This window comes from Hypanus sabinus, chromosome 9, assembly GCF_030144855.1.
Source record: "Hypanus sabinus isolate sHypSab1 chromosome 9, sHypSab1.hap1, whole genome shotgun sequence".
NCBI classification, from domain to species: Eukaryota; Metazoa; Chordata; class Chondrichthyes; order Myliobatiformes; family Dasyatidae; genus Hypanus; species Hypanus sabinus.
Window position 1 is genome coordinate 111,379,974 of NC_082714.1, and position 12,394 is coordinate 111,392,367.

At 35.6% G+C, this 12,394-nt stretch overlaps 1 protein-coding gene across 4 annotated transcripts in view; it reads left to right on the forward strand.

Annotated features, from left to right (window-relative positions):
- Positions 1-12,394, forward strand: part of ncoa5 (nuclear receptor coactivator 5) — a 40,133-nt gene that overhangs the window by 1,681 nt on the left and 26,058 nt on the right. For 2 of the 4 annotated variants that reach the window (XM_059980423.1, XM_059980424.1), the window contains exon 2: positions 3,623-3,833. The exons of the other annotated variants lie outside the window; for them this stretch is intronic. In XM_059980423.1, coding sequence (XP_059836406.1) covers positions 3,641-3,833 — 193 coding nt within the window. In that variant the 5' untranslated portion in view covers positions 3,623-3,640. The remainder of the gene's footprint in view (positions 1-3,622; positions 3,834-12,394) is intronic. 4 annotated transcript variants of the gene reach the window in all.

A 12,394-nucleotide genomic window follows, 5' to 3' on the forward strand; every position in this document is an offset into this window, starting at 1 on the left:
AAATTTGTCATCAATTTGTTGTTCGGTTCCACCTGAGGAGTGGAATATGACATCCTTTTAAAATTAAAATGTTATTTCTGAAAAGTGTTGAATTTAAAATCTTAAAATTCAAAATCAGTTTAAGTCTACCAGTGTAGGTTTTAATGAGGCAAAATGTTACTGCATTGTAAGGTGCATTTTGAAGAGCATGCATATATTACAATTATAATGACTGATTAATCTTTGTGATGATCAACTAATTTGGTTATCCAACTATTTCACATCAAGTGTAATGGCTTTTGGTTGAAAACAAGGAAAAAGTATTGTAACTTTAGCAAAAAGGGAGATTCTATGACTGCTGATGGTCTGTACTTAAATTCTCAAAATTTTTTGGCACGACTTGTATCTGTATGTGAATATTCAATTTGGTTACCTATCCCAGGAAGGGCAATTATCCATCTATATAAAATTCATACCTATTGAAAATAACCCATTTGATACTAAGTTATTTATTGTGATATTAAATGCACTAAAAGACTTTTTGGGATGATGGTTAAATTCTTATGTAAGTTATTTAATGTTCATTTTGATTGGCAGGACCTGAAGATTTTGGTACTTCCCCGTCCATCCTTTTGTGGCACCATTAGGTTCTTTTGCTTTAATGATTACTTTTGCAGTATTGGTTTAGTGTGTTATTGCAAGTAAAATATATACATTGTGGATTGTGGCACCTGCATGAAAAGACCAGACTTGTTTGATTTGAGTTATTAGGCCAGATTGACTCTAAATAAATGCATTAGGTTCAGAATGTGATTAGGCTGATTTCCTGTAAGTGATTATGAAGGTGTCGGTAGTATAGAAAACTGTCACATTGTGTAGTTTTCTTGTACAAGTTTAATGTATAGAACATAACAGTACAGGCAATTTGGCACATGAGCCAACCTTTTATCTACTCCATGATCAACCTTACTTACCTCCTGCAGAGCTCTCCATTTTTCTGTCATCTATTCACTAATCTAAGAGTCTCTTTAATATCCCTAATGTATCTGTCTCTACCACCACTCTGTTCTTAAATAAAACACCTCTGACATTTCACCCCCCCCCCTTATACTTTGCTCCAAAATGATGGCCTCTTGTTTTAACCATTTCTACCTTATTGACTGTCCACTCTTATCAATGCTCTGTTCATCCTATACACTTCTGTAAAGTTACTCCCATCCTCCACTCAAAGGAGAAAAGCTCAACCTCTCCTTATAAGATGTGCTCTTTAATCCGGGCAGGATTCTGGTAAATCACTATAATTCTCTGTAGAGTTTCCATATTCTTCCTTTAATGAAGCAACCAGAACTGAAGGCAATATTCCGAGTGTGGTCTAACAGAGTCATCGAGCTACAGCATTGCCTCACAGTTCTTGAACTCAATTCCCTGAATAATGAAGATCTATGCCTTCTTAATCACCCTGTCAAGATGCTCTGCAGCTTTGAGGGGATTTATGGACAAGAACCTTATAATCTCTCTGTCTCTCCACACTGCTAAGAATCCTGCCATTTACTCTGTATTTCGCTTTAAAGTTCAACTTCCAAAGTGTATCGCCTCATATTTTCCAGGATTGAACTCCACCTGCTGCTTCTCAGCCCAGTTTTGCATTAAATCAATGTCCTGTTGTTATGTACAACAACCTACTACACGAAACACCACCAACTGAATAGTGTACCTCCTCCTTACTGGTCAGAACCATAAAAACAAAACACTGGTCATTTGAAATGAAGAAATGTTTTGAATCTGCAATTGCCTAGCAGTTAAAAGGGTTTCATAAAGTATGGATATTTTGTCAAAACTTCGGAAAGACAAATTGTTGTAGTTGATATATGGTCTGAATAAAAATACCTGAGGGATTTGGTCAGTATCTTACAGAATGATGGAACAAGCATCTGAGCCAAATTAATGTTTTTTAGTTGTGTATTTCAGCCTTACTATTTTATTTAAACTTGAGCAGAAGGAAGTCTGATGTGGACTGCAATCATATGTAAGATGAAGTAAATTCCTTACAGTGATTTCACTAATGTGTGTATCAAAATTGTGTAAGTTCTTGGTACAGGTCCATGTTGGATTGGTCTTGGTTGGGTATTAATTTTATACCTGCGCAGAACTTATATAAAATGCATAATATATCTATGTTTTTATTATATATGATTGGAAGATACTGAAAGACAATTATTTAATTCACTATCAAAAGTTTTCTTGCTTGGAGGTATTTCTGTTGTGAATGTTGTAATGGCTCATGACCTTTGCAGTAATTTTGAGCACTGAATTAGTTCATTAGCTAGAACAAATTTGAATAACTAATGGTATGGTCCTGCAAGGAAGTCTCACAGATTTGTTCTCTGAAGCTCTGATGGTTAAGGAATGCTAGTAGTTCAAAATAGCTTAAAAGCTGTTGTCATTATTTCATGATTTGACGAGATTGGAAAATTTTTACTATTTTCACGACCTGATGGATTAGAGATGAGTGGCTTAACTTTTAAAAAATATTTTCCTGGTGAGGAGATTCCTGTATAGTGTGTCCTGTGTGTTGTAGTACAATAAACTAGAGGCTATTTTTAAAATAAGTGGAAGGTGACACTTGCTGTTAGCTGGTTCAATACTTTTAATATAAAGCGGTCCTGTGCTTACTGTCTAATGATGTACGTCCATTTAAATGTTTCCTTCACTGATCCCATTCCATCTTCTGTTGTAGTTGTGGTTAAATTGAGCTTCATTTTGGTTTACTTGTGAGTGCTGTATCCTCATAATCAGTCTAAATAACAAAATAATACATTGGGTGAGTACACGTATTTAAAGATTGTTTTTGAAGTTATTGAGTTCAGTTCTCAATTACTTAAGCAAACTAAATGAATTGTTCTTGATTTGTAATACCAATCCATGAGTGAAAGTTGTTTTCTAAATGTGTTGTTGTGAATGTAGTGAGTTCATCTTTGCTATTTTCTTGCATAAAGTCTTTTGTGAGCAGTTCAATTATTTCACGTGCTTTGTAACCAGATTTTTGTCATTCAATAAGAATAAAATTTGCCTTTCGAGTAAGTGATAAATTTTTTGGCATCAACATCTACATATTTTCTAGAATTTCACAGAATTTATGGTATGTTAGGAAATTGGTATTGTATGTGGAAACTACATCTGCAAACATGTTTATTTTCAGAGGTGCATAATACACCAAACACACTGGGATTCATTTAATAATTCTCTATCTTAATCCGATGACATGCCATTAGTTGTGGTTAAACTGAACAATTAAGCCTCTGATTTTTGAGAAAGGTATTGGGAACTGGATGGGACATTTCCTCCCCCCCCCCCCCCCCCCCCCAAAGTAACCCAAGTAATCTGCCTGGTAATAAATAATAAATTATTAATTGTGACTCACTGTAAACAATGTCAAATTTAAAACTGAGTTATATAAAACTACAGAATCTATAAACCAGCTGCTGGCTCTGCACAAAGCATAATCTGGTTTTAATGCGTGGTCCCAAATCTCATTTAGCATAACTTCTGATGTAACTTACAGGGCACTTTTTTGCTAACGACTTCTCCTCAAACTTATCTAATGCAAATGGAAATTTTCTCTTTTTTGTTTCACGTGGTGAAGCCCATAAAAGGATTCTAAATGATGTCCCGGAGAAGAAGCAGAAGCCCGTCCCGAGAACGTAGAATGCGTGGTGACCGGGGTGCAAGTAACAAGACAGACAGTGCTGATCCTCGAGATCTTGAGAGGCGCGTTTTTGTTGGAAATTTACCCACCGACTGCATGGTGAGGAAGGATTTGGAGGATATGTTCCTTAAATATGGCAAGATAAATGGTTAGTATCTGGAAACCTAAGATTTTCCAACTGAACCCGGTACTTGATTCTAATGTCCTACCTTTTACTACATGAAAGGTATGTTACCACAATTTTAGAATTTAGAACTGTATTATCCTCAGCCAATCCAGTGCCATTTGTTGACTCTTTGCTTCTAAGTTAGTAAATTGTAGCGGAAAGAACCAAGAACTGGAATTTTACCACCTGTAGCTAATTCATGATTTGGTGGAGCAACATGCTAAATCAATTTGAATCATTAATTTATCCATCTTTGCACAGCTCTGAATTCCATTGCATTTATTGAATATACCCAAATCATGTGAAGGGAGGGGTTTTAGCACCTCATATTGCTTGAGGTAAGTTTGATTCTCTGAATTTGTATGGTCAGTTTGAATCAATATCAGTTAAGATCAATATGCATGAAATAGTTTGCTTAAAAAAAACACTCTTAAAACAGTTGTCAACTTTATCGGGGAAAAGGTCCACAATTTGGCGAAGTGATACTTGAAAACTTGCAAATGGGTGGTTAATTTTCTATTCTGAGGCACGATAATGTCATGCCTATACTCTTACAGTCAATAGAATGGGAAAAATGTTTCTCGCATACAAACGCAAGAGTACCATACCATTGCAACTAAAGCGTTGCCATCAACATTTTTGGGCATCTTTCATCTTTATACAATCAATTCTTCATTTTGGTCCAACCTGGAAATTTTAAATATGGTATGACTAAGCTAGTTATCTTTTGGAAAGCCAATCAGTCTTATCTGTCTTGCAACGTGGAACCCATCGTCAGCTTAAGTTGGATTTTGGCATTTTTCCCACTTGAGAAGTTCAGTCACTAGTGATGTCACATCTGTTTTCATAATATTGAATCTTTGAATTTTTATCAAGCTTGTCAAAGCTGTAGGGTTGCAAGATCGGCTAATGAATGATGATTTCAATTACTACGTCTCTTATAACTGAATCTAATAAGAGATTAAAGAGCAAGCTCCTTATTTAAACTAATAATTTAAAAATGTAGCTTGTTTGATCAGTTTAGGTACAGATAGGAAAGAAGTTTTTTTTTGTCTTTGCTGCTTATGGTGTCTATAATAAAGTCTTGATTCTAAACTGAAAACCCAACAGAACAGTCATGTTTTCATGGAAGTTGATTACTAGTATAGCCTCTGCATGACTGTTAAAAATCACAGAATTTCATTGTATAAACTTCTGTATATTGTAATTTGACAGAAATGTTCTAAATCATTTCAAGCTCAATATTTAGGGTGTGCAGGCCTACTTTTTGAAAGATTATTTGAACTATTTGGTCTCCTACTTTGGCACCATGCATAACAACGAGTTACTCAGTTCATTTCTCATGCTGGAGAAATATGATTTTCTTGGTTGTTTAGTTGGTCACCTCAGGGATGGTCCTCTATTGTATATGTGTAGTGAACCCTCAGAGCAAACTGTAGTAATGATTCAGTTTGCTGCTGTTAAATTTTTTTTTCCCTGTTTCAGAATTATTTTAGCTGGGAAAATTTCTTCTGATTGTTCATGTAGGTGGGTGTACAGAGATTTTAAATTTCTGCCTCACTGGATTAAATAGGGAGGAAAGTACCTGGATATTTAGGATTCCATTTTGTACATTGACCATTGAAGGAAATGTGCAATCAACTACATTCCTATGGTCTACAGATTCTGGCAGTTTCCATTGATAATACTAGCTTCTGTTTGGTTGCCAGTTCATTTTGATTCCTGGGATCCTGCAGGTAATATATGACTGAAATACTTGGCCACTGAGCCTACTGAAAGAATCTTATAGACAAGAAAGCAGTGGATTAACCTGGCTCAACTTCAATACTGAGGAAATGTTGGAGTATACTTGTAATTAAAGAAGCTTCATAGATGAGTGATTCATCTGATTTTAAAATTCAAGCAAAATAAAGTTAATAATTAGCTTTTGCAGGCTGGGCCATTTCCTGTGTTGAATTTTTGGCTTGCTATGGGATTAGCAGCTTCATTAGATTGAGAGATTATCTGTTAGGTTTTCAAGATTTATTACAAATATGTACTGCATGATAACTGAAATTATGTCAGTTGTGTTTTCACTTAATTCTGTTGGAGAACATGTTGACTATAATAGGCTTTCAATTATTGATAGTACTTTGGGAATTCCACTCCAAAAATCTGGACATTACTTCCAGTTTCACAGTGTAATAATGATGAAAATTGGTAATTTAAAATGCAGGTTTAAAGCACGGTGTCAAAACTGATAAAACTTGTACAATTAATGCTTTTGTTTATATCTCCAACTGTAAAACCCATTTTCAGATATTTGCTCAATTACACAAACTTCACTTTGAGCTGTGATGTATTAAAAAAATCTTGATTATATTGTCCAACATAATTTTGAATTTGGCTGGCAAAACAACAGCTAAATCTAAAATCAAAAGCTAGTATCTTAGCGGTGTTATATTAAAGTTTCTCAGCCCTACACGGAACTAATTTTACAGCCATCAATGAATAATTTCAACTTGGACTGACTTTTGATTTTTGTTCTTGGCTTGTAGATGTTGGTAAAGCTAGATTGGATATTATGTATTACTGGTAAAGGATAATGTTCTCATTAAAGCTCATTTTTGCAGCTTTAGTAAAAGGATTCAAATAGCATTGCTAATTTATTTGTTGGTTTGCTAATTTGGAAATCAGTCCTGGAATTTCAATTACTCTGAAGGGCTATGAAGCATGAGAATTTGAGAGACAAGTGGAGACTGTGCCATGCATGTTTTGAACTTTTGGCTTTTGAATGAATGCCAAATTGTTGGTGGCATTTAATATTTTAAATTCAGAAGTAAAGAGGTTATTGAGTGATTGTTAGTCACATTTGCAGTGCATTATCTATAGGTCTGGCACTGACCTATGAACTAAAGTCAATGCTGTAAGTAACAATTTACTTTTCCTGTCGTAGGCTTACATAGTTGTAGCATAATATGATTACTGACTATTTAGAAGTGGTGAATTTGAAACTGGTGAAGAGATAAATATTACACAGCTATGTTAGTTTGTCATCTTTTACTAGGATAGATGGAAAATCTAAAGGTACTATCCCAATTGCACTATATTATATTAAAGTTTCTCAGTCCTACAGGGAACTAATTTGACAGCCTTCAGTGGAGGATTTCAAACTTTTGGTCCATAATGTCTTATAGTGTATGGACACTCGGATAAATCAGAACTATATATTCTGGGTGAAATACAAGAAGATGTTGCCTTCTCTTCATTTGTCCACTTCATATTTGCATTTGTTTTTCAAAGGACAAGGAAATACAAGCAAAATGTTATTTAAATTTCATTAGGTGTTATTGAAGTTAGTTGCTTTTATGATGTCATGCTTGGTTCCAACTTTACATTTGCCTAAATGGTCATTGTTGAGCCTTTAAGTATCAGCACAGATTGCAAGATGGGAGTTTCATGCTTTTGGTTTATTTGGTCAATTTAAAAGTTGCTGCACTGTAGTACAAAACTAGGTGGCATTGAAGCTTGAGCAGGATGTGGAGAGGCTTCGTGGGAATGCAGTGGATGGTTGAGAACTTGACAGAAGAAATGTGGAAAACTGAAGTTGTATGATTTGGGAAAACAATAGAAGAGAAAGTACTTTTATGTAGTTAGAAATTGGAAAATATGTTCAGAAAACCTGGGTATGCTTGGAGATGACTCAGTGAAAGTTATAATGCAGTATAGCATAGAAATAGGATGTAAATGAAATGCTGTCCTTTATTAAAAGTAAGTTTGAGTACAAAATGTTATGATGTCACAATTTACGCTGGCCTCTACTATGTTGCACTAAGAGTATTATGTGCAGTTCTGTCCTTGCCCTAGGGAGAAGTGTAAAGGACTGGAAAGTTACAAGATTTGAACATGAATTTAGAAGAGTGGGAAGAGAAGTACATGAGCTTGCAGGGCTTGGCAAGAAAAGTGATGGGATACTTGTTCCCTGGGCTGGAATGCTTCAACCAAGTGCTTAGCCAATTAGAACTTGGCTGAGAATAACTGAAGTATCCTCTGTGTGGAAGAAATCTTTGGTATTGTCTGTTGTTGAGTTTGTTCAGTACCTGATAGAATTCTGGTTACAGGAATGTTTCTGAGGCAAGGGTTTAGCCGTAAGTTTAATTAAAGGCAGAGTGGCAAGAGAGGCCAAGGGATCTTCTGGTTCTACTCACCTTCTTAACAGTCCCAAACTATTCAGATCCTGTTTTGTTCGCAATTATTTTTCCATTTGTCGTATTGTCAAGGAGCATTGGCATGGCTATTGCTTAAACTGCTGAAAGGTAGGGCATTCTTCACAGGAATTTGTTTCTTCCATTAACTTAATGGGTGAATCCGTGTTTGTTTGAGAAAACAGTAACCAGATTGCAAATAAGTTAGCCATTGCCATACATACAGTACCTTGTAAAGGTATTCAGCTCCCAACCCTTTGCTCACATAAATGAATAATGCAACCAGGGGTTTTGATCAGTTTAACTGAGAATTTTTATTTGTGAACCATGTGCTTCTTTTCTACATCAGAGCCCAAAACCAATGGAAATTTATAAAGCATGAAAAACTGAATTGTCAGCAGTACAAAAATATTCATCCCGCTTTGCCCAGTACTTAGCTAAACCACCTCTTGTACCTATTTCAGCCAGTAGTGTTTTTGGGTAAGTGTCTTAGCTTTGGACAATGTAATGGAGCAAGATTTGCCTATTCCTCCTTGCAAAATTGTTCAAACTTTGCCAGAGTAGTTGGGCAGTGGCAGTGGACAGCAATCTTGAGATCGGGTGGACAGCAATCTTGAGATCGTGCAAGAGATGTTCAGCTGAGTTAAGGTCAGTACTCTAGGGGAGATCAATTTTCTTCATTTCACGTCATTCCATGGTTGCTCTGTTGATCTGCTTTGGGTCTTTGTACTGTTGAAAGATGAACTTCCTCCCCAGTTTAAGCGAAGGCTAGCAGGTTCTTGTCTAGTATCTCAACATATTTAGCAGCATTCATTTTCCCATCAATCCTGACCAGATTTACGGTCCCTGCTGCTGAAAAGCATCCCCATTACATGATGCTTTCTCCACCATACTTTACAGTAGGGAGGGCGTTACCTGGCTGATTTCCAATTTTAGATTGAATGCACATGTTCTGCTTAATGTTGAGGCCAAAAAGTTCCACTTTAGTCTCAACTGACCACAAGAGCTTCTTCCACATCTTTACAGTATCTTCTAAGTGATGCTTTGCAAAGCCTTTACAGGCAAGGATGTTTTTGTTTAGCTTTATAAATACCCTTTTTGTGAAGGCCTTAGGAATTGTGGAGCCATGAACTTTATCTCCAGTTGCAGCCACTGACTTTTGCAGCTCATTCAAGAGTGACTGTTGATGTCACAGTAGCCTCTCTTACTAGTGCCAGTCTTCTCTGACAACTAAGTTTAGAGCCCAGGCAGTGTGGTTGTTCAATATTTTTTCCAATTTTTCTACAATGGACTACTCTGAGGTATGTCCAGTGCCTTTGTGATGGTCTTGTACTTTTTCCCAGTGTTGTCTTTTTCTATTACATTTCCCTAATTTGTCTTGAATGGTCTTTTGTCTTCTCTCATTTTGGTTTGGTCTGTTGAAAACTTACCATACTTAAGAATTTGTTGAAAACAGGTGGTCCTCCAATTTTCTACATCAACAGGATAGGTGAGTTCGTAAGGTAATATAGTTTACCTGAGGAAAGTTAGCATATTAATTACAATGGGGATGAATACTTTTTCAGCCTCACAATTTTGTTTTTTAATTTTAGGTAATTTTAATTCAGGTTTTGGGTTTTTTTTCCCTTTTAATTGGACATGATAAACAGTGTCTTATAGATTAGCTCCAAAAATCCTTTAATTTTAAATTCTAAGTTTAGAAAATAAGACAGTACTGAGTGAAGATATTCGTGGAGGCTGAATACTTTTTCAGGGCACTGTACTTGGGTGTCCTTTTTAGAGCTAGCTCAGAAGGGGATGGCTAGCTTTATGTCACTATAAACTTCTCTGTATAGGACTGTTTTGCCACATTTCTGGTGTCTTGTTTTGCAGGTTCTGAATCACTGTGTTGCTTCAGTACTCTTACTTTAAAAGGATTTGATTGGTACCCTGTCAGAAATTGCCTTCAATACTGAGGCAATACACTGAATGGCTAAGGGGCCTAGTTATTATAAGGTTAACTGAAATGCACACAAACAGGCCTCCTTTTTGCTTTAAAGCTGTGCTGTAATTGATCTTGGTGGCTCCCTTCACTCCTCACTTGACATCACGCTTGACTTTTTGTTTCCATGGCATGGTGTGGAATTTTAGTACTGCAGGAATAGTCCTCAAGTTCTGTGGTGGAGTGGAGTGAAAGATTCAAAAGGATGAATCTCTCAAGTCCAGGATGCATTCCCAGTCTATTTTCTGAATGAGGTATGTGACTTCAGTTTGAAGTACTGGCAAAAGGGTGAGTGAATTATGGGAGTTCACAGACCATTTGAGCCACTGCTTTAAATCACTTTTGTATGTTTTTCACCTAAAAGTGATATACAAAATAAAATACTCTGGGCGTGGGACTTCTGAAGTAAGCTGGTGTACTTGGCAGTAGTGTCTTCTATGAAGAAGAAAAATGTTTTTTGTCAGTGTTCATCAGAGGTGAAAAAAATGAAATAAAGTTTTTTAGTAACCAATGTTTTATAGGTAATATAATTCTAATTGCTTGGCAAGTCATACCGGATGTCGTCGTCGTCGTCTTGCAATCAAATTCTAAATTATTTTTTTCATCTCCATCTCAGTAACATTTTTGGTTTATAAACTTACATAATTTATTTCAATTAAATTGTTTGAAATTTTTTTTTGTTCCTAGTGGGGCAAGAATTGTGAACTTAGTACTATGGGCAATACCAGCTTTATCAACAACATGATTACTTTTTTAGCTAATTGGGATGCTTATGCTTAGCTTATTTAATTTATGCAAAGAAGGAGAAACTCCTATTTCTTGTAATTGTAATCATCTCTGTATTAATCTTACTTTTTGTTGGTTATAGGCACTCTTCATCCCTTTAACATTATTAATGCCTGGGGATTAGAGATTCTTTATAAAAGCTGAAATGTGTCAATATTCTAAGATTGTGGTATTTCCATTAATGGGAACAAATAAAACCACTTAATTGATGTTTTTCTTTCAAGTTGCTTGATTTGCTACAATTGACAATCAAATCTTGTATTGCCCTAGCATTTTCAGCAATCACTTAAAATAAAGAATTAGCATTGCAAGTAGATTTATTGTAATCTTGACATTGTGGTGTGTGTATATAAGACTGCGTGATTTCTCAAAATAGGCCCTGCACGCTTCAGTCTGGGTTAGAGAATCTGATTATAGTTCATTTCTTTCATGTTTCTTGTCCGTACTCATCTAACTAATCTAAACCTTGAAGACTTCAGTAGTGGAACAGTGAACATTGGAAACCTTCATGGAGAGTAACACTGACATCTTGGTCCCTCTATCCTGTTTTTGATTACTGCCTCAAAGGCTTGGATTATTTTGTGCATTTCACTTCATTTAATACATGGTTAAACATCCACATTAATGGCAGCTGTCAGTGACAAATTTTAAAAGTTTTGACAAGAGCATTCAAACATTCACAACTTTGAGGTTTCAATGAATTTTGGAGTGTTAGACTTGTTTTACACCTGTCACACCCGTTTGTCAAGATGATCCAAGAAATACATATAGTTCAGAACTTTTGAATGTTTTTAAATTGCTTTCATGAAGGAAAATTGCATTTTAATTTTGAAGGTATCTGGTTCTACAAGTTAGCTTTTTATATTTTTATTTTGCAGACTGGCATCTGGAGGTTTTGCCACTGTTTAAAACTTAGGTTCTGTTGAGGTTAAAATGGCAATGTCTACCAAATAACTGCAGTATTCCCATGGAACGATGCTTTAGTCATATTTTTGACTACAAAGTTACTGCCAAGTTGTGTACTTGTTGCAGTCACTTTAATGTATAATTGTCATTGTTAACTTATATGTATCAAATAAAAATATTATGCCCATTTAAGCTCTGAACCTGTCTGTTTTATATTGAAAGCAAACTGTTTTTGCGTCTTTGGCTAAGTGTAGATGACAAGGTGTCAGTATGTCAGTATCAGATTGAATTTACGAGTGGGGATTGAGATTAAACTCCATTGGTAAATGCTCATCATATCAAATTAATAGCCAAATTTACTGACCATACACTGACCATGGCTTGCACTTCAAAGTATCTTACTAACATGTTTTAGCTGGTTTATGGTTGAGTGGAAAAGATTTTTTTAAAAGGTGCTTGTTCATTAGAAGATCGAATGTAGTCTTATCTGATAAAGAGATGAACCAACCGTCCACAAGGAAATTGTGTCAAACTGTAATGGATTTGCGAAGTTGGAATAATTTAGGGTTTAGTTAATGGTAACCAGTCATTTTGGCCATTGGTATTTAAAAAGATGTTCTGTAAATCTAGTGAATATTACAAATTACTTTCCCTTGAAGTCAATTTCTCTGTAGCGTCTTGACTGT